At 38.3% G+C, this 23329-nt stretch overlaps 1 protein-coding gene across 13 annotated transcripts in view; it reads left to right on the top strand.

Annotated features, from left to right (window-relative positions):
- Positions 1-23329, top strand: part of LOC134529870 (voltage-dependent calcium channel type D subunit alpha-1) — a 406577-nt gene that overhangs the window by 243168 nt on the left and 140080 nt on the right. For 9 of the 13 annotated variants that reach the window (XR_010074727.1, XM_063364400.1, XM_063364408.1 and 6 more), the window contains one exon: positions 15260-15367. The exons of the other annotated variants lie outside the window; for them this stretch is intronic. Coding sequence is in view for 8 of the 9 variants with exons in the window: in XM_063364400.1 (XP_063220470.1) it covers positions 15260-15367 (108 nt within the window). In the remaining variant the exon portion in view is untranslated. The remainder of the gene's footprint in view (positions 1-15259; positions 15368-23329) is intronic. 13 annotated transcript variants of the gene reach the window in all.

Below are 23329 nucleotides of genomic sequence, written 5' to 3'. Positions count from 1 at the left end.
CCAAAGTGGTTTGGCCCGGTGGCGGTGGTCAAGGCGGGGCCCACGGCGGTCGTGATAAAGTTACCCTCAGGCCGGGCCGCGAAATATCACCGGGACGATGTGCGCTTGGCACAGGAAGAGACGGAGGCGGCGGACGAGGCGGAGACGGGGCAGGAAGAGACGGAGGCGGCGGACGGGGCGGAAGAGACGGAAACGAGACGTGACGGAGCAGGGACGCGGCAGGAAGAGACGGAGGCGGCGGACGAGGCGGAGACGGGGCAGGAAGAGACGGAGGCGGCGGGCGGGGCGGAAGAGACGGGAACGAGACGTGACGGAGCAGGGACGCGGCAGAGAGAGACGGAGGCGGCGGACGAGACAGACGGGAGGGCGGCCGCACAGCTGGTCACGTCCACCCCAACAGACGGGGGCGGGTTCAGAGGCTTCCCGGACCTGGGGGCGGGACAGGCGACGCCCCTCGCAGTCACAGATGTCCGGCCGAGGCGGCTGTTCGAAGACTCGGGGAGTGACGTCTCGCCTTTCAGGGGATTTCTCAGGGACACGCCCGGAGTGACGGAGGGCCAGTCGACATCCCAACCACTGATAAGGTGGCCGGAGGAAGTAGAGAGTAGGCCGGGTTCGCCGGACGAGCCATTATGGCCGCTGCATTACTCGTTGGCAGACTCCACGTTCAGGGTGACAGTAACCGAACCGCAGGAAGACGAAACACCGCGGGAAGAGAGGGGAGACCGGGCGTCACAAGACCCAGTTCCGGCTCCGCGATACACGCTACGACCCCGAGGGATCGCGAGGAAGCACAGCTGTTGTTGATAAGGGGGCGACCACGCCCACAGGCGACCCAGCGGAAACGTCGACATGACCGGCTATTCGAGGGGGGGGGCAATTGACGTCAGCCGGGGCTACGCCCCATGAGCCTAGTCAGTCTCCGTTTCCTCAACATTCCTCTCCCCTTCCCCGGCATTTGTACCGCCATGTACGTAGTCGTGTGTTTGAATTGCGCGCCACGAACTACCACAAGAGGGCGCTTAGAAGCAGTGCGGCGATCCCTAAAATTGCTATGTTAATATTAATTGTAAGCCTTTTTGTTGTTTTCATCCATCTTCGCCCCAGTGCTGTGTAGTTTACTTGTGTTTCTTTAATTTAAATAAGTTACCTTAAATAACTATAGACGTTGCCCGGGCGGACCCGAACAGGCACGGACTTGGACGAGGATAGGAATGCTTTTATATGAATTATCATTAAATAAGTAAATAGTAACAAACTTTCCATTGTCAGTAATTTTTATATATTTTTAATGTTTATCTGTAATTTACTCAACTTTCGCCGGGGCACGGAGTCGTAGAATACAGTAACGGTAATTGTGTTGGCGCGAAGGGCGCCATGTTGCCACCTGCGAGCGATGAGCTCAGCCCAGTCGATCTTCATCACTGACCGAGAGCAGACGCGCCAGCACCCCGGGGACTTCAACCTTTGTTCTGCACTGACCAAGTAATTCTGTCTCGTTAAGTATTTCTGAATCTCTTTCGCTCGTCATCCTCGGGGCAGCTCTCGGCCAGCGGGCTGTTTAATTAATTAATTGTCTCAGTCGAGTTTTTTCATCACCGTGTAATAAGTATACTTTGCAGCATGGCCACGTGTGTGGACCATGCCTTCACCTAAACCGATTCGTGCCTCAGGCTTTTTAACCGTGTAATGTGTAACGTGTAACGGGCGTGTAGAGAGACGTGTTAGTGAAATTAAATCTGGAGAATAAATATAAAGTGAGTACTTATTTAATCACGTGGTGAGTGAGTCTAGGAGTGTGGCGTGCCCGACGCCTAGAGCGGGCCAGGTCTGGGTAGCTAGGATAGAAAGGGCTGGTAACTCGTCCCCACTTGGGCTACGTCACGCCCTGAGTGAGAGACTCCGCCGGGTCCACGTGCCCTTCCACGTGGTGGCGCCCATAGTTAACATCTCGAAATCACCGGCAATGCGCGATCAGCCCTCATATGTATCCACTAGTTCGGAGCCATATAATAATGTTGAAGGTTAAGCCTCTGTGAATTACTATGTGAAGTAAAACCCTGCCTTTATTAAATTGCAGCAGAGGCGATTGTCCAACAACATTCTGCAGTGATGAACATTTTTTGTTCCCTTGGTAACTAACTTGGTAATGTTCATTCCCATCACAAACAGCCATAGGAAATCCAGAAAGTCTCTGTATTTGATTGTTCATAGATGGTTTCATGTTTGGGTAGATTAAGTGTTGTTCAATGCATTAGCAGTACCGGTATCTTATTTTAGGAATTTAATTATGTTACGAACAGAGGCGCATCAAGAAGCTGGTGAATGGGTTGGGTGAGTTGAGTTCCGAAACTAATGTTTTTCCCCCCTTTTTTTCCAGAGAGCAAAATTTTATCCAGTGTAAGTTGTGATCAGCTCCTCAAGGTCTTGGTTTCACCACTGGTTATGAATATTTCAACAATTTAAGCTCTTTATTCTTTATTTATCTTACTATCCCCTAAATGCTTCTCATATAAATGGATTGGTACTGTGTTTTACGAAAGGTCATTTAGAAAATTTATGAAAGTTTGTTACTTAACAAAACATTTTTCAGTACATACAGCTCGTGTCTAAAAACTTTGACTGTTCATGGTATGTTATCAGGAAATTGATAAATTTTATTATACTGTGAATATTTTATATAGTTTTTGAGTAAAACAACCTGTTGACTGGTAGGTTATGAAAAACCATTTGGTTGTGTGATGTATATTTCAAGACAGTAAAGCAACGGACTTTTTTCTTTCTCATCCCATAGTCACAGGATACCTGAATTTCCACAGCATTTCTAATAACGGTGATATTATATTAAACTGTTTATAACTGATTGTTAACACTGTTAAATGTGAACTAAACACTTCAATCTCATGTTTATCAATTAATCAGCAAGGAAATCAATAACATTTTAGTATATTTACAATAAGTGTCGGTAAATGGTGCTTAGCCTATAATGTTTCTGGATTGATCTTAGAAAGCTGATATTTCAGCTTTACCTAGAACTAAGTTTATTTTCCATATAATGTTTCTCAATGCAGTCCCGCAAACATGTGCACCAAAAATAGATCTACACATATTTTGACTTAAATTTTTATCTGTTACTGTCAACACAGAGAATTAAGAGTTCTTGACCAACTAATGTTGCTTGCTGTTCTCATTTGGAATACGTAAAAACTCAGTGCTTTAGTTTTTAAAAAATTTTGTTTATAATTTTATAAATATTTAACATACTGTGTTACATAATTTTACACATTCATCTCTGGTTGAAATATGCATGCATTGTTTTTCAATGAATTTTTATAATTTACAGTAAGTGTACTAATAGTAAATAGGTACCTACCTATAAGATGTTATAAACAAAAAATAATTTTAAAAACTTAAATGTTTATTTTTTTTGTTAAATAAATATTGAGTTATCGTACATCACTAATTTTTTTACCTCCCCAGAATTTAATGGTTTGACAGACATTAGAGAAATATTTTATGTATACCTACTTGAAATAACTTACATTAGAAAAAACATACACAAGCATGCCCTGGTGAGATAAAAAGCTACAGTCTTTCATTTAGCAATTGGGCTTTCTGAAATAACAATGTAGGAAGACTGAACAAATTCACATTTTAATGTTCAGTTAATTGAAATACTGTTAAGATTTTATACTGGATATTTATTTAACATGAAATAATGTTATACAATCATAAACCACTGTATATTCGACAAGTATGTAGTCTTTGACTCGCAACATTTAAATGACAATTGCATATTTAAATTTTTATAGTATACATGCTAGGCACTATCCATTTGTATGTTAAAAGTTTATTTTTTTAACTTGAAACACAAGTTTTATTTAAAATAAATAAAACATTAGTTTCAGCACTTATTCAGGTGGTATTATTAATATTATATAATTTTTTAACCAGTGACACTTCTTACAGTAAATTACTGTGTGCAATGCTTTCTAGAAATGGTGTAGTTAAGGACTCTTGCCTTGTCTGTTAACTACCCATTTGTTAACAAAAAAATGTTAATTGTAATTTAGCTCAAAAATATAAACATTAATCAAAAGCAAGAACTGGAAAGAGAGCTGTCGCTAGAATTAGTGAAAATAATACTGTGTAATTCATGTACACATGTCAATGTGTTATTTTCAAATGGCAACAACTATCCTGAACCTTCAGTATTAACGACTTGCCACCAACATTACAGGTAGGGTATCTTAATGTTGTTATATCTTTATTATATGATGTTGTAGTCACTGTTACAAATACATCAATATGACACCATCTTACATCACACACCTTCTAAGTGTCATGGGTGCCAACTACCACACCCATAACACCTCCCCCTTTTTCATCACCTCAGGTTTCCTTTATACATGTTACATGTTACCCTTCATACATTTGTTTCACTTTGACCCTCCTACCACTCCTGGTCACGTAATGGTCTTTGCTTCTGCTGTCTGGCAAGTCCCTACCGTTGTTTCTTCCTGGATCATCACTTGTTACCCTCTCACTGTCATTATTAAATCCCTTAAAACATTCTATGTCTGTATCAGTACTTATTCTTCCACCCTGCACTGTAGGACTTGTTTGACCTCCTTCATCAATTTCTTGGTATGGCACCCAATCTATCTATCTGTCTGTTTCCTCTGAACCGTGAAGGGCGCAAATTACACGTGTTTCTTCAGACCACTCTGCCACTCCTGTCTTTCCTGATGAGGTATGACCGTGGTTCACGGCTGTGTGAGATAACTACAGCTGGCTCCCAGACACTGTCACTTTCTATCTTCGTGACTACCTGCTCGCCTTCCTGAAATTTGACGTCTTTCTTCTGAGCTGACCTGTTGTAGTACTGCTTGAACTTAGCCTGCCTGGCTTGCAAGGCTTCATAGATCCCCTCTTGAACAACTGGTTGCAACATGGCTGTGGTTATGGGTGGTGGTTCTAACACATCTACTGAATAAGATTTGTGCTGGAGATGCCTGCAGCCCAGTGATAGGGGTGTTATTATACTCACGCAGGAGGTCCCTGTGGTCAGTACCTTCTGATTTGCTCTTGCGTAGGATCTGTTTACTGATTCCCACAGCTTTTTCTGCCATCCCATTGCTTCGATGGTAGTTTGGACTACAAGTAGTTAGTGTGATGCCATATTTTTTGTAATACTGCTGGCACTCATAAGATGTGAAGGGTACATTTTCTGAAATGAGGACTCTGGGAAACCCATGAACATTAAAGACATCTTGCATTGCATTTATGGTGCATGCAGAAGATTTTGCAGCCAATGGTCGAATATAAATCCAGTGGGAATAGTAATCAATCAGTATCAGGAAAGCCTTCTCGGCTACTTCAAGGATATCTGTACCGACATGGAAATATGGCAGTTTAGGAACTTCATGTGGTATAAGAGGTTCCCTGCACTTAGCCCTCTTAAATTTTTCACATGTCCCGCACCTTGACACATGTTCCTCTATATCTTTCGCCATTCGGGGCCAATAGAATAATTGCCGTGCTCTAGCCTTAGTTTTCTCAACTGCCGAATGCCCTTCGTGTACCAGGTGCAGGAAATATTGCCGCAGTGTATGGGGTACCACAATTTTGTGTCCAAGGAATATTATTCCATCTTCTATGTGTAGGTTATCTTGAACCTTGTAGTGTTCACCATATTCCCCTAGCATCTTACTGGTATGGGGCCAGCCCTCCTGGTGCATTTTGGCCACCTTACAAAGGATGGAATCCTGCTTAGTTTCTCTTTGAAACATCACTTTCCTACTGTCACTCATTGGTAAATGTGCACTCAACGAATGTACCACCTCCAACATTTCAGGATCATGTTCAGTCTCCAGGAGTGGCATTCTCGACATTGTATCAGCCAAGTGCAGATCTTTTCCCGGTACATAGTACATCTTCAGTGAGTACTTAAGGAGTTTGAGCCTAAGGTGCTGTAGTCTAGGGGAACCTATCTTCCCTATGTTTTTGTTCATAACTGCCACCAATGGCTTGTGGTCTGTTTGAACATTTACCGTCCGACCATAAACAAAGTAATGAAACTTTGTTGCTGCAAAGTATATGGCTAGAAGTTCCTTTTCTGATTGAGAGTAGTTCTTTTCACTGTCTGATAGGCTTCTTGAAGTAGTTGTGACAAGCTGAAGGTTACCGGAACTGGATTGTTGCAACAAACAGCACCCTAGCCCATACTGTGATGCATCACACTGTAAGGTGATTTCTTTCTCTGTGTCAAATAATGCCAGGACCGGTGCATCTGCTTCAGCTCATCAAATACTTTCTGATGTAAGGGTAGCCACTGCCAATCGACTCCCCCTTTAAGTAGTTCGCATAGGGGTGCTGTAAGTGTTGCCATTTGCAGTAAGAAACTACGAACGTAATTGAACATCCCCAGTATTTGTTGCAATTCCTTTTTGTTTGAGGGTGTTCTTAAATTAATTATTGTCCTCGCTCTCTCTGGATCTACTTTCATACCTGCTGCAGAGAAAACATGGCCAATGTACTTAACTTTCATAGCTTTGTACTGAAGTTTATCCACATTAAATTTTATATTTCTAGCCCTAGCCCTTTCCATCACTCGTTGAACAGCTTCATCATGTTCTACCTCGGTGTTTCCCATACAGAGTAGATCATCAAAGTATATTACTGTGTTAGGTATGTCTGCAAAATTACTTTCAACTAGATGTTGAAAAAGTTCTGGTGCACTGGCTATTCCATAAGGTAGTCGCAGATATCGGTAGATCTCAAATGGACTGGAGAAGCAACATTTCAATGATGCCTCCTCCCCTAATTTAATTTGATGAAAACCTTCTTGTAGATCAAATACGGAGAAGTATTTTTTCCCTGCCAGCTGCTCACTGATGTCACTGAGTTTGGGAACCATGTGATAATGTCGTTTGATTTGTTTATTTAGGTCCGTTGGATCAAGGCACACTCTAAGATTACCATGGGTTTTTCAGTGACAACTAGGTTGCTTACCCATGCCCTGGCATCAACCTCGTCAACCTTTTGAATAACCCCCTTTGTTTCTAGTCTATCCATTTCAGCTTTGAGTGACCCTCTCAAGGCCTGAGGTACTCGTCTAGGAGGGCAACATACTGGATCAGCTCCTACTTTAGTAATGATTTTACCTTCTTGAGGAAAGCCACCCAGGCCATGAAACACATCTTCATTTTGTCGCACAAAACTGTCTTTCGCCGTCCTGTTGTCAACAGAGTGCACCCGCTGCACTAAGTTCAGTTGTATGCATCCTGGTAACCCGAGCAATGGCACGACATCCAAGTCCACCACCATAAAGTCTATATAAGCTTCAGCTCTCGTAGCTTGGCAGTTCAAGGTTACTTTACCCACAGGTGTGATAACACCATCCAATGTCTTTAATTTCACGTTAGTAGGCTCAACCCTAAACTGCTTGTCCACTTTTTTAAAAACCTGAAGTGGAAGTACACTAACCTGTGCGCCGGTGTCTAGCTTCACCATCATTTTTAAGCCTTCAATGCTTAATTTTTCTTGCCACTCATTGGGGTAGGAAGCACTACTGCTGTCTCTGTAGCTTTTTATGCGACCCCTAACATCAACAGGACATACACTGACACTATCACAATAAAGATTCTCTGGCGAGCTGGACAATTCAACTCGCTCCACAACTTGTACCTTACGAACTCTACATGACCTTGCAAAGTGATTCAGGACTCCACATTTAGCACATTTCTTTCCAATTGCTGGGCATGCTTTGGGTCCGTGCACTGACTGGCATCGCCTGCACTGAAATTCTCCCCTTGTTTCCAAGTCTTTCACCGGCCTCTGACGCTGTTCACTTGAGCTTTTACTAACCCCACTAATTAAAACAGTGTCAGTCTCACTATCACCATTCTTGCTGTGTATTAGATGTGCTTGTTGCTTGCTCTGCTCACACGCTCTGCAATGTGCTGCCGCTTTTTCCAATGTGAGGTTATCAACTCGTAGCAAAGCTTCTTGGACGGCCTTGTCCAGTACACCATGAACGATACGATCCCGCAGCATCCTATTTTCCGCACTCTCACCGGTGGTGTTATTATAATTACAGTTCTTCACGAGATGCCGTAGGGCAGTGAAAAAATGCTCAAAACTTTCCCCTTCCTCTTGGCACCTCTGAGCAAACACATATTGTTCAAAGACATCATTGATCCTGGATCGGACGTACCTTCCTATGGCCTGCTTCCACTTAACATAACTTTTCTTATCCTCTTCCACCATGTCAAGAGTTGACAAAATGCGAGAGGAATCACTGCCCATGATGTTTCGCAAAAGTGAAATTTTAACCTTGTCTGGGGCATTGTCTTGTCCAGTACTCACAAGGTAGTCTTCAAATTCTGACTCCCAAAACTTCCAGTCCGCGTATGCATTTTTGCTATGTAAGTCCAAATCAAGTGGCAACTTAACTCCGCCACCCACGGCCATTGTTTACGAATATTTTAGTTAGCACCTACTTTCACTGTGGTTACTGGCCCGGTCTTGTTACTTAGTATAATAATTTAAGATAAACACAAAATCCTGTCGACTGCGCCATGTTATATCTTTATTATATGATGTTGTAGTCACTGTTACAAAATACATCAATATGACAACATCTTACATCACACACCTTCTAACTGTCATGGGTGCCAACTACCACACCCATAACAAATGTTAGAGTTAATAAAAACTGGATTGCTCCCCTTCAATCCTACATCTGTCAGTAGTATGGAAAATCTTCAGCAAACTGCAAGGAAACTCCAGTGTGCCGAGCTCTGGCACTATCACTCGCTGTGGTGTGTGAAAACTGCAGTTTGCCTGACGTGTGCTGAGCTCTGGCACTATCACTCGCTGTGGTGTGTGAAAACTGCAGTTTGCCTGACGTGTGCTGAGCTCTGGCACTATCACTCGCTGTGGTGTGTGAAAACTGCAGTTTGCCTGACGTGTGCTGAGCTCTGGCACTATCACTCGCTGTGGTGTGTGAAAACTGCAGTTTGCCTGACGTGTGCTGAGCTCTGGCACTATCACTCGCTGTGGTGTGTGAAAACTGCAGTTTGCTTGACGTGTGCTGAGCTCTGGCACTATCACTCGCTGTGGTGTGTGAAAACTGCAGTTTGCCTGACGTGTGCTGAGCTCTGGCACTATCACTCGCTGTGGTGTGTGAAAACTGCAGTTTGCCTGACGTGTGCTGAGCACTGGCACTATCACTCGCTGTGGTGTGTGAAAACTGCAGTTTGCCTGACGTGTGCTGAGCACTGGCACTATCACTCGCTGTGGTGTGTGAAAACTGCAGTTTGCCTGACGTGTGCTGAGCTCTGGCACTATCACTCGCTGTGGTGTGTGAAAACTGCAGTTTGCCTGACGTGTGCTGAGCTCTGGCACTATCACTCGCTGTGGTGTGTGAAAACTGCAGTTTGCCTGAAGTGTGCTGAGCTCTGGCACTATCACTCGCTGTGGTGTGTGAAAACTGCAGTTTGCCTGACGTGTGCTGAGCTCTGGCACTATCACTCGCTGTGGTGTGTGAAAACTGCAGTTTGCCTGACGTGTGCTGAGCTCTGGCACTATCACTCGCTGTGGTGTGTGAAAACTGCAGTTTGCCTGACGTGTGCTGAGCTCTGGCACTATCACTCGCTGTGGTGTGTGAAAACTGCAGTTTGCCTGACGTGTGCTGAGCTCTGGCACTATCACTCGCTGTGGTGTGTGAAAACTGCAGTTTGCCTGACGTGTGCTGAGCTCTGGCACTATCACTCGCTGTGGTGTGTGAAAACTGCAGTTTGCCTGACGTGTGCTGAGCTCTGGCACTATCACTCGCTGTGGTGTGTGAAAACTGCAGTTTGCCTGACGTGTGCTGAGCTCTGGCACTATCACTCGCTGTGGTGTGTGAAAACTGCAGTTTGCCTGACGTGTGCTGAGCTCTGGCACTATCACTCGCTGTGGTGTGTGAAAACTGCAGTTTGCCTGACGTGTGCTGAGCTCTGGCACTATCACTCGCTGTGGTGTGTGAAAACTGCAGTTTGCCTGACGTGTGCTGAGCTCTGGCACTATCACTCGCTGTGGTGTGTGAAAACTGCAGTTTGCCTGACGTGTGCTGAGCTCTGGCACTATCACTCGCTGTGGTGTGTGAAAACTGCAGTTTGCCTGACGTGTGCTGAGCTCTGGCACTATCACTCGCTGTGGTGTGTGAAAACTGCAGTTTGCCTGACGTGTGCTGAGCTCTGGCACTATCACTCGCTGTGGTGTGTGAAAACTGCAGTTTGCCTGACGTGTGCTGAGCTCTGGCACTATCACTCGCTGTGGTGTGTGAAAACTGCAGTTTGCCTGACGTGTGCTGAGCTCTGGCACTATCACTCGCTGTGGTGTGTGAAAACTGCAGTTTGCCTGACGTGTGCTGAGCTCTGGCACTATCACTCGCTGTGGTGTGTGAAAACTGCAGTTTGCCTGACGTGTGCTGAGCTCTGGCACTATCACTCGCTGTGGTGTGTGAAAACTGCAGTTTGCCTGACGTGTGCTGAGCTCTGGCACTATCACTCGCTGTGGTGTGTGAAAACTGCAGTTGCCTGACGTGTGCTGAGCTCTGGCACTATCACTCGCTGTGGTAAACTGCAGTTTGCCTGACGTGTAATTTTTGGGTTTTCTGGCTAAACTTAACACAGTGTTTTTTACAAATACATCAGTTATTGAATAAACAAATAGTTTGTACAAAGCATCATATATTTCACCAATCTAGTAGCAAAAAAGAGTCAGAACTTCAATACAACACACTCATTGAGTTTCACTAACTTTCAGTTTAATCTAACGCATGTTCTTTGAGCACAAACCATCAATGTGAATAGGCCGCAAAATAAGTACGTACAAACTTATTGCACAATGCAAAAAAAAGGGACAGCTTCATTGGAGGCTAGAGCAGCATCAGCAACCACCAAGTTAGGGAGTGGGTACAACATGGCACCAAAATGTGTGAGGATTCATGTTTCTAATCCTGCTTTTGGTGCCTACGTCTTTTCCTCCCATGTACACACCATTGTCACATCCTTAAACATGCATATTGTGCAATATCATTTCTTTTAACTGAGTTAAAAGGATGTCTTTTAGATCTTCTCTTGCCCAATTGTCTATTTTGACGAATTGCAAAAATTTATCTTGCCTACGTGGTTCTTTTTCAGATGCACTGCACAGATATAGAATGATTAAATAATTGAAGTAAACTACCTCAGTAATAGACATTGATGTATCGACTACTAGCGGGTGAATTACTGCATTAGTATCTCTCATATCTTCTTTTTAAAGTTCAACCTCTTCTAATGTCAAAGTACTAGGAGCAGTATGCCGTGAACTAACTGTAATAAATCTTTTTATAGCGTACACTTGTTTCTCTGCCTTAACAATCCTCCGAGCCCTCCTTTTCCGATAAAATTCCCCGAAGGCTTTGCTTTATTTGGCATTTCAAAAAGGTCTCTATTGAATTACATTGATGATTTCAAAACACACTACATTTTGGATACAAAGCTTGTTCATAGCCAAAGCAATGCCTGTGGTGCTGTGCGCTCGTGCCTATGTCTTGACGGCGTTGAGGCAGAGACTGACGCTTGGGCGTGGAGTCAAGATGAAGACAAACAGTCACTGTCAGTATTCATGCTTCAAATTATTACAATTACCCAACAGTGCAACAATCCAAGAAACCAACATTTCACAAAAAATTTTTTTTTATTCTAAAACATTTTTAACACAACTTGAAACATTTTCCACCTCCGCCTGGCCCGTGAGCTGCCCCTGGCAGAAGCCGACACACATTCCTTGCTTCATTCATGCCATACCTAAAGTGGAAATGCAGTTGCCAACCAAAGCAGCTGGCTGAAAATTTCAGCCAGTGATGTATTTTGCTACTACAATTCACTTAAAAGTAAAATTCAACTTAAATGTTGCAGATTAGAAAAGTTCTGTCAAATTCTCTACTTAACAAGATTGAGTTTTCCTTGATGGGTTGGTTTAGAAATGTCATATAATATTAATTTAAAAAGTATGCAAAAGAATTTGCATTCAATTTAACATAGAATACTTGTGATATAACTAATAGTAAAATTACATGCACTTAGTATGAGTTCAGAGAAGAGTTAAATTTGCCAACAAATCATAAGTAGGCCTACTTTTTAAAAGGTTATTTTAATGTTAGTTTTATTACTGTGTTATATATCTTGTTAAGCCTTTAGACCAATTGTAATAAACCATTACTTTTTCAAGTCATAACAAAGAAGCAAGCAGAGTTTAACGTAAGTCATAAAACAAAATTCTAAGTGATAGAATATCATCTCTCATTTTCATTTAAAAGGTTTGCAGTAATTATTAATTATTTGTGCTAAATTGTTAACATAAATACATAACTTAAAATGTCCTTTGATTACCAAGTTATTTTTAATGAGATGATATTTCCTCACAAATAGAGGTGTAACTACATTTTTCTCTCTTATAGTGTTTTATAACAAACACGGATTATTCAGCATTCACGTTTATATGCTTTAAGTTACATCTGCAGCTGTTTAGTTTTAATTGTTAGTTTAATGTTCTCTTCAAAATATTTTCATTAGTACCTATGTAAATCACTTTACAATCAGTACCACCGAGTTTAGGCAGCTGTTTCAAACTGAGTGTTGTGAGTGTTGCACACCTGCAAGGAATCTAAGTATTTTGTTCTAAATTTATACTAGTTTTTCTCAAGCGTTTGGGTAAAGAATAGTACAACAAGGCAACCTTTCTCGTTACTTATGACACTGAGAATAATGGTAAGCCTTTAAAACCACATTATTTCTTCGCATCACAAAAAATAATCAGAAATAAGGTTATTCATTTAAATTATTTTAATGAAATAATTTTACTTCAGCGACATGATATGCAGTGTTTGTAGAACTTTTGTTCAATTAGACAATACAGATGCTTGATATTTCATCATATAAAGTTTCTTTATTTCTTTAAAAAATATATAGTTTTAGCTGCAACTTCAAAGGTGTATACCAGCCTTTTTGATCATACATCCTATCAGGTTTTCAACCTATTTTTACGTGGTGAACCTGCAAGTGAAGTTTTTCCGTCAAATTCAGACTCGTTCTATATACATACAATTAACTCTATATTCATTGTGCTGTAAAATATTTTTCTCTTACGAAAATTGTGGAAATTTTGATTTTGATAAATTTTGTAACATTTAATTTAAAATAGTTATAGTGTATTAAATCCAAAGATCTATAACTGCTGTCATGCATATGTAAGTACCGGTACGCACACATGTTTTTATATGATTTTTTTAAAATCTTGTGACTACGATTTTCATTTATTTAATTTTTATTTATTTGCTTTTTTATGGCATAGTTTTATTATCCTTATATACTGTTATGACCTATGTGAAAGGACTGGGTTCGTAAGGGATAGCCCGATTAAGTTTTGTTACAGTTTTATTAATTACATTTACATTAATAATAAATAATTGTACATAAAATGTCCGATTACAAATCACTGGCACTTAAAATGATTATTCTCAAGTACTCAATGTCTGTCAAGTTCCGCAGTTCGGTTTGCACTTCTCGCTGGAGCTAGGCTCGACAGTGGTTCGCCCCTTACCTCGCGCCTGTCCACACACACAGCCTCGCGCCACTCAGTCACCGCACTCTCACGATCAAGTTGAACTCCGTGCCGCGCCACTCTCGTAGGGGTGAAGGGGGAGGGGGGAAGTCATCTCGCCCTCTTAGCCGATGTCGCACTTCCCTACGCTTGCGGAGCTCTAGGAACGACGGAACTGTCGCGGGACTCGCTCGGAACTTCCGCGAAGACCGGTGTTGCCCTTTAGTACTAGTGGGTAGTCTTTCCAGAACTGACGAGAGCAGCTGTGACTAGTCGCGTCATCCCGGGCCAACCCGATGCCCGAACAGTCCAGAAAGGCGGTGTTCATTCATTCTACTCCACGTGGCGGCTCGTGGAATCCCCAAGGCCGCTGAGCGATAGATAACAGTGCTGAGGAAGGATGTACGGGGAGTAGTGATGACCCTTGTAGTCCTGCCTCGCGTCAGTGGCCGGGCAGGGCGGCCAGCCAGCTGGGAACCTGGTGCTTGTTGCCGTCCTGCCTGCTACAGTAACAATACTGATGTTTATTTGATTATTAATTTATTTGTACGTTAATTTTTATGCCATTTTTAGGATTGCTTTTTTGACTTCTAGAATCACTGATTATTCATATGTCTTGTGTTTTTTGTTTGTCAGATACATTTTTCTTCTCACTTTTGTTGTTTTTTTTTATATATTATTTTTGTTCATTCACATTGGGCAATGGAAATTTTCTTTTTAAATTTACGTGTTTTTTTATTTAGTTTCTGTATGACCATAGCCTAAACAGAAGTTATAGCTAAACTAAGCACACAATAAAATTAGTAACTGAATTTTTTAATAAACATAAAATATTTAAAATTCATGGAAGCTGTGTGATGGGTATTACATTACTTATCAGGAAAATATGTGTTACCGTATGTCTCCCATGGTTAGGGAATGTTTTTGGTGGCTGCTGCATTTAAACCTGTTATCATAATGAAGTCTTGTTAATTAAGAAAATTTGTATTATTCAATGATACTATGCTAATGCCTTGTTAACAATGAAAACATTTAAAAAGGAAAACGTAGCACTACCAGAGCCAAATAAAATATTTTGAATAATCCATTAGTAACAATGCCATAAACAAACATAACAAAGTTCAAGTTAAACAAACTAATGAAGTTATTTTATATTATATATTATTCGTAATCAATTTGGTTCATCTGTATTACAGTTTTATATATGTAAATTATGTGTATATATATATATATATATATATATATATATATATATATATATATATATATATATATATATATATATATATATATATATATATATATATTTGTATATATTTGTATACATATGTTGTAAATCTATTTTTGGTGGCAAAAATGCAGGAAAAGGTTTAATTTTAAATTTTATAGTGATACTGTTGTATTTTTTTAAAAATATTTTACTGTGTTTTTAGTTTGGATAATTATTTTCTGTACTTAGCGATAATTATTTTCAGCTTCACAGTTATCGCGAAGACGACTTGGCTACTGCCAGCATTAGTCTATGTTTTTATGTGATGTGCATTGTAAGTTGGTTCTCAGACGTGACTCGAGGAAGCATATTTAGTGCTAGGTATTTGTTGATGATGTATCTGTCCCGTAGCACGTAGTCCAGTGCGTGATAGTCGCAGTTAAGACTATTGGCAACATTGTCCTCGTCACCTGCCTCCTACAATTCATGTTTGCTGTAATTGGAGTCCAGTTGTTTAAGGTAGGACTCTGTTCAAACAAATAAGTGTTTAGTGGCAAATGCACCTTTGGTAATATATTAATCTGTAATGCGTTTTCTTGATTTTGAGTTACTGAAAACATTTACACAATAATTTCATGCTACCCTGTTGTCCGATGGTTTTGAATGTATTTCTTGAATCCTTGTTAGCTTGTTTTCTGGAGTTGAGGCAGGGAGTCAGCCAGCAACAACACTACGTGTAGCAGTTTTGAGTTTGGCTTTGTTTAAAACTGCCATAACTAATCTCTGCATGTTTGTGTGATCTTGAGTTCATTGACCTGTATTGATTAGGATGCAAGCCTATGAGTAGCACACATAAACTCCCTGCAAGTTTTAGCTTACAAATTGATTGATAACCATTTATCATTATTACAAATAATGGCAAATCATTAAAACAAGAATTCTACTTCAAAAATGTATCAACTTATTCAGGTCCGTATAGCCATTTCCGTCTTTTTTACAATTTAAACTACTTTGTAACATTTTTATAAGAAATAAATTCGGTAAATTGTCTGTGCGTGTGTGTTTGTATGCATATATAATCACATTCCTCTCAAATTGATAATGCTTACATGGTTGTATTTCATAAAATTTTGTTAAAGTTATATTTGAAAAACCTTTATTATTAAAAGTTTTTTGACTTGACTTGTTCTTTTTGATGTTTGTTTTAACGAAACTATGTTCTCAGTTTTCTTTAATTAATTTTTACTCATACCACCACATTTGTGCCATATGGCTAACCACACTAAGGTTGACAGACTAAGCTAACCCTGGACTTCCAATTAGAATTGATTCCTACATCTGTCACTTATCCATTATTTAAAACTACAAAATTAGTTTTTTTAAGGTAAAGTCTTAGTCATGAAGGTTGGTTACTTATAGGTACTGGAGGCACAAAAATTGTAATAAAAATCTAATGTTACCATTCATGAAAATATTTATGAATTTTGACTAATTCACACCCTAAACATTGTTTGGACAAAAATAATTTCATCAACAATTTTATGTTTTAGTTAAATATTCACCAAGAACATTTCCTGCTGCAAGCTACTTGTGAAAAGATTGCTAGAGATACAACTCGCATGACGTCACAACCAGATGGTTCCATATCTCGTGATTTCCCACCATGGTTCAAGCATTGAAATTTATAAGGAGGCAGGAAGTTACAGGCATTTACGATTATCTTTTGAGCAACTGCATGTTGAAGTGTGCACACTGCTAATTAATTAAACTAGTTTTTCTATACGGTGGCCAGTTTGCGTGAAGCTTTAGGGAGCGCCTTGCCTTTTGTATTGCTCCAGGTTCCCCAAACTCACCAAGTGGTTCCTCACGTCAGTTCGTTGTCCGGCTGTCAGTAGTTGATATGTGCCCACTATGCTGCTACCATTCATCTTCATAAACTATCTCATCAGTATTATCTGTTTGTCACAATATTTCGTTGCTAAAGTATACTTTAAATTTTTCCATTCCCAAATTACACTAAAAAAAATTTTAAAGCTACAAATACAAACAATTTGGCTAATTTTACAGTTTTTTCATGTTTTATTATAAAACAAATCCAATTAAAAATACCTACTTAAAACTAAAATTTCTGAAGAAAAAAATGAAAAGCCCTACAAGCTCCAGTTAAAATTCATCCATGTACATCATTCATTAGAATAACCAATTTTTTCAGTTACATGTTGAAATGAATGAGTGAAAATACTCAATCACAAAGTGTTATAATATTAAAATTATTTTTATCACTATTCAGTAGCTGTGTAGACACAACTTATGGTATGAGTAAATATTCTACAGAATAAATTCACAACAGCAAAGTATCTGCACGTACACATTTACATTTTGCTAAAAGCTCATCAAAATTATACATAGGCTTACTGTTTACATGGCAGTCGTTGTTGAACATGTTGTCATCTAAATGACCCACTGTGAACATGATGGTTGCATGGCCAATATGTTTGACTGGTGATCAAAGGTTATGGGGTCGAATCCCCGCCAGGTCTTGTTGTTACTATCTTAAAAGTGTTCCATAAATAAACAAAATTTCATAATAATTTAGAAGTATAAAGAGAGATCCCACAGAAACTCAACAGATGAATACAAAAATTTTTCCCATCTATAAAAAACTTCCTTAAAATTGTAGTAAAAATAAAATGGCAGTTCTTGAACAAAATAGTGTCTATTGCATGTGTAAATTTATAAATCACACAAATGATAAATATCACCATAATTGCATATAAACCCATACGTAGATGTTGTGATTTTGCAAAGCAAATTAAAAAATGAGTACGTGTAAAAATGTACTTACAGTAGTAATGACTCTGTTGTTATGTACATTAAAGTTAAAGGTTAAAATATTTTATATGGTAGTGCATTAACATTTTTACAAAAATTGTATACTCGATGCGATATCCACCAACAAGTAAAGACATATACTAAGACTGGTTGAAAAATAAGAAAGAAAAGAAATCAACTGACAGTATTATAATAATAAAACCATTTTGAGATAATTTTTTCCAAGGCAGTGATGTCTGTCTGTGCGTCTGTCCATCTGACCGAAGTTAGAGCTTTCCAAGTGTTTGACAGATGGGAGAATAGAAAAAGAACCGAAATGCGCTAGAAGTCGTGTGAAGAATGGAGATAACGGTAACAGACGAATGTTGGAGCACAGAGTAGTTACGGTCTTTGTCTGTATGATGTGTTTCCGTACCAGGCCTCTAATATACGGTGTGTGTTCATTTCACAAAATCAAGTAACTTTATGAAACCGAAGGACTTGATATGAAAGTAAAATAAAAGGGTAATGGTGCTAGAAATCACTAAATCTTAATTTCCAGAAGCCTTTGGTTACCTTGCACTTTGTTAAATCTTACCTCATTGCATAGTTAAACATTGAATACAAATATTTAATATCTGTCCACTAGAATCATGTGGAAATAATCTGAATCTGTGAACAGGTTTTAGCTTTCTGACATAGAAATGGGTGCATTCCTGTAAACATTATTTCATTTTGTATTATGTTTAGTTTTTTTTTTAAATTACCCTCTTATATAAAAAAGTAACATAATTTTACTAAAAGGGCCTAAAAAATGTCAATATGTTGATTCACCAGGTTAAACTGACCATTAGGTTATTCAAATTCATGCTGTTAAAGAGGGAAAGTAAAGACATAATTATATTCTTAATAGTGGTGCACCGATGCGGATACCGATGAATCGTAATCGGCGATTATGGGTACTTACCGATTAATCGTAATCGGCGATTATCTTAACGATTACTTTGCCGATTATTTACGTCCCGGCGTAATTAAGTAGGTTTTTACCGTGTAATATTTTATTACACATTTTAGGATGAAATACGGTAATATTTGTATATATTACAAAATTCATCTAACCCCGTCATATAATTACAGATATTTCGTTAAGTTTAAAGGCCCTGTCACACTGTCAAATTTTAGCTTCCAACACCTTCCAATATGTTGGATACAATATCTTTGAGGGTTGTGACGTCACGTTAAACGTCACTATCGCAGCCATGTTTATTTGAGAGATTGAATGTCTAGAGTTTCCTTCAAATATTTTACGTATAGGACTGGTTCTAAAATATGTTGGATGTTGGATGGGATCAGCCAATCAGAGTATTCTAAAATAAAGCGGCCGCTTTTGTTTCCGTTTCCGAAGTGTAATAGTTTAAATATCAGCAATGGCGAATGGTAAATAAATGCAGTAATTGAATTAATACTATTTTATTTCCTGCTGGAATATGTAATTGTTATTGTATATTTTCCTCCAATTGAATCTGTATCTACGGAAGCGCAGGTTAATATATTTGACTAAAAGAAGTTACTGTAGTTTTGGAATATTATGGTCCTTAAACCAGAAAACATCTATTCAACGTACGATCATTATTTGACTGCTATACCAGTTTTGCTTATGTTCAGGTATTGATGATACACTAAATTAAAACAGCAAGCATTGCGTACAAAATGTGCCATCAGGAATGAGGTATCAAAACTAGGATATGCATTTCGGAACTTTTACCTACAAATCCAAATTAATAACACCTAAAATAAATTTTAAAATATCTCAATTCAGAGACTTAATGTAACTAAAATTATTTTGGCTTACCCAATCAATCTTTCTTATAAGTCATTGTTCTCCTTATTTCACAATAGCTGCTACTCTGTAAGTATTGTCAGGAATTTTCTGGAATATAGACTCATAATTTCCTGACAATAGATGGTACTGACTTATGTTAAAGCAGCATCTCTGAGTAAGCAAGTAGCTCTGGTGATTTGCAAGAAAGGCCTAGAAATATTAAAATTCTGCCTACGTGTCCAATTATTATTATTTAAGTTTTGAAAGTAATACCATTTTTCGTGAATGTAAATATTTGTGTAGCAGATCCTTGTCAGTAAGCCTATACTTCCCAGGCTGTACGAAACAAGCATACCTGGTCTAATATCTCGTTAAAAAATTATTTTAAAGAGATAATGTGACTGAGGTGAAGTTAGCTTAAAGGCTCATCAGGTTGAGGTTTGTAACAGTAAATACACTTAATTCAAAATAAAACAAAATTTCCAATTACTAAACACAGCAAAAATTAACACATTCACTTTAAAGTATAGGAACAATTTTGATGAAATACAAGTGAAAGTGTCCATACAACAGCAGCTAGTTGGGTGAGAAAATAAGCGGGAATGAGAAGGGATATGCCTACTTGCAGATTTACATTTAATTATATGTTTTATCCTTACAAAACATACCTTTAAATATAGTTTTTGAAGAGCACTATAAATTGCACTACAAATTTCAGGTAAAAATTTTGAGATGGTGTTGTGTGGAATACTTGTAGAGAACTTAAATGATTCCCCTGTCGCCAAAAATCTTAATGAACTGCCAGCCTCTGCTTTGCTGGTATAGACTGGCACAAATGAGTATCCTTCTTTGCAATGCGAGACTCCACAATTGAATGAAGAAGATCAAAACTTTCAGAATCCATTATTACATAGTTCGGAAATGAATTGGCATCTTCGTATCGAAGTTCGTGACAAAAAGGGGTAAAACACCATTTGTTTGCCGGGAAAGTATCCACTGTCTCGTCCACCATCTGCGTTTCCTTTTCTTAGATTTCTCTTCTAGTTTACTGAGACTTGCTACAAATGCAATTACAGCTACAGCTTTTGAAACACTTTGATGCTCTTAATGCAGGCATTGCAAACAACTGGAAAACGTAAATTTTAAACTGTGTATGATCACAATATACCTAAATTGGAATATAACCTACTTAAAAAAGCCAGTGTTCCTTGACCCAAAATTTGTTTTTGATTCTAAATACTGTCATTTACAGTTCTCTACAGAATGTTTGGTAAAACGAGCTCACTCAAAGAAAATTGATAGTGTGAAATGACTTCAAATATATTTTACATTGCTCGTCAAATAATATTGAATACAATATATTTGAAGACGTATTTCATCCATAATCACCCTTCAAATTTTGTTGTCCAATTTATTGGATACAATATATTTGACAGTGTGACAGGGCCTTAATAAAGCTCATTGCCTCAAACAAAAAAAAAGACATTTTTCCTACACGTTTATTTACGTTTCGTCTTTTGTTTAGTGGCCTTGTACAATACCTATAGCCAGAGACGTAAAATATATGGTACGCAATCAAAATACCACAAACAGTTGCAGTGGATTCTATGACAATCGATCTTTTCGAGTCGTAGTAGCGGTTCAAAATCGTGGTCCCGATGCCTTCTAGTTTTTATCACTGCGATTTACAAACTCGTTATGGGCGTCTTTGGTAACATTATCCGTTTGTTATTTGATTGACGTGATAAGTGAAAAAGTATTTATAATTTTATTTTATATATTCAGTCAACATTAATAAAATCACATGTGCTAGTATTGGGTTTTTAGTCATTTTTATATAATTATAGTGAGATGGCGAGTAGGGAGAAAAAAAGTGAAGTGTGGAAACATTTTTCTATAAACTCAAGTGAACAAAATAAAGCAGCATGTTTACATTGTTAAACGATAATTTCTTGATGCAACCTTATGTGATAGTCAATAATAATGCTAGTTTTCCGCAACAAAAACTTACCCATTGTAATTACAATTATTAGACTGTAGTTCAAGTTGTTTACAATAACAAATATAAATAGAAGTTAATTTAATTTACACTTTGCAATGACTTAATAGTGTTTTTTATATACTTTTATACTGTTATTACCTATAACTGTATTCTCGACTTAACCTTATCTTGTTATTAAATTCACATGGGAATAAAAATTTTTGTGTGCATTATTACACTTAAAAAAATTTCTTCATTATAATCGGTAACTGAATCGGTATCTGCCGATTATTGCTCTCATAATCGGTAATCGAATCGGTAATCGGTGAAGTCATATCGGTGCACCACTAATTCTTAATATTACTACAGAATTCTTGAAGAATGTATAATAAAATACATTGGTGGCCATCAGCAAGTTTGGGTCTGTTCATCTGGTTAGCTTAATGAAAATAAAATAACAAATGTAATGTTTGCGGGATCCCAAGATACATACCACACAGCACTTAGGGCAAAGAAGAAAGGTTTCCAACATGAATGAAGGCACACAAGGCCCTGTCTCGGGGCACTATCACACGTGAGTAGTGTTCCCGAGGGGTGGCAAGTTCCTGAGACAGGAGTGATGAGGGACTGTGTGGGGGCGTAGCCATACTGAAACATCCATGTTTGGAGTGTTGCAGATAATGCCTTTTGTAGCAAAAATAAATCATTAGTATTTATCAAATTTCATTCTCTAAGGTTAATTGTTCTGAAGAAATTAATTTTTAAAACCACATTTGTATTAAGTGGTTTTAAAAAAATTGTTTGAATATTTTTAATCAAAATAAATTTAATAGCTAAATTATTTTTATGATTAAAGCTCATCTTTACCCATCATGTATTTTTTTTAGTTTTTAGCAACTCCAGATTTAAAAAAAAAATGGGTAAATATTTACAATCGCGGTAGATGCCAAAAATAATGCTAAAAATCCGAAAATACTTTTATTCTATGCACTTTCACTTCCTCTTTTCAAATCAACCGGCGGAGATAAGAAATTCCAAATACTTTAGGAGATATCGAATTTTTTAATTTCATGATATGTAGAGTCGCGGTAGATGCCAAAAAATATGTAAAAAATCCTAAAATACCTTTATCATATGCTCTTCAACTTCCTCTTTTCATTAAAAGCGGCGGAGATAAGAAATTCCAAATACTTTAGGAGATATCGAATTTTTTAATTTTGCAATACAAGACCTGTGGAACCATTCGAGCAGCGCCATTTTTGTTATTTTGCCGTGTTCGTGAATACGTGAATCGTGAATGCGTAATTAATAAAATGGTTGATTAGGTCAGGTCAGTTACATTATTAATACTTTCAAACTAAGCCGACATTAAAAATTATTTTGTGAATTAATTTTAATGGCTGTTTAGTTTTAAAATATTTATAATGTAACTGACCTGACCAAACAAACCCGGACAGAGGGTGAACAGTAAACTAAAATGGTCGATTAGGTCAGGTCAGTTACATTATAAATACTTTAAAACTAAGGTGATATTAAAAATAATGTGAATTAATTTTAATTATTCTTTAGTTTTAAATTATTTATAATGTAACTGACCTTACCTAACAAACCCGTAACAAAGGATGTACAGTAACAACTCACGTAATTTTTTTTGTTACTTATTACTTGCGCAACAATATCAAAATAACAAATAAGACTTTAAAATTAGAAACGTTAAAAACTCACGTAAGTTGGAGGCGGTAATTAAACACCGTTTTAAACAATAATTGAACTAAATAATCACGTATTAGTTCATTTGAATTCTGGCCTATCACGAACAATCACGTGACATCATTATCCAATAAAAAAATAGATACTCGTTCTCGTA

This window comes from Bacillus rossius, chromosome 2 (genome assembly GCF_032445375.1).
Source record: "Bacillus rossius redtenbacheri isolate Brsri chromosome 2, Brsri_v3, whole genome shotgun sequence".
NCBI classification, from domain to species: Eukaryota; Metazoa; Arthropoda; class Insecta; order Phasmatodea; family Bacillidae; genus Bacillus; species Bacillus rossius.
This window is presented reverse-complemented; position numbering and strand designations above follow the sequence as displayed.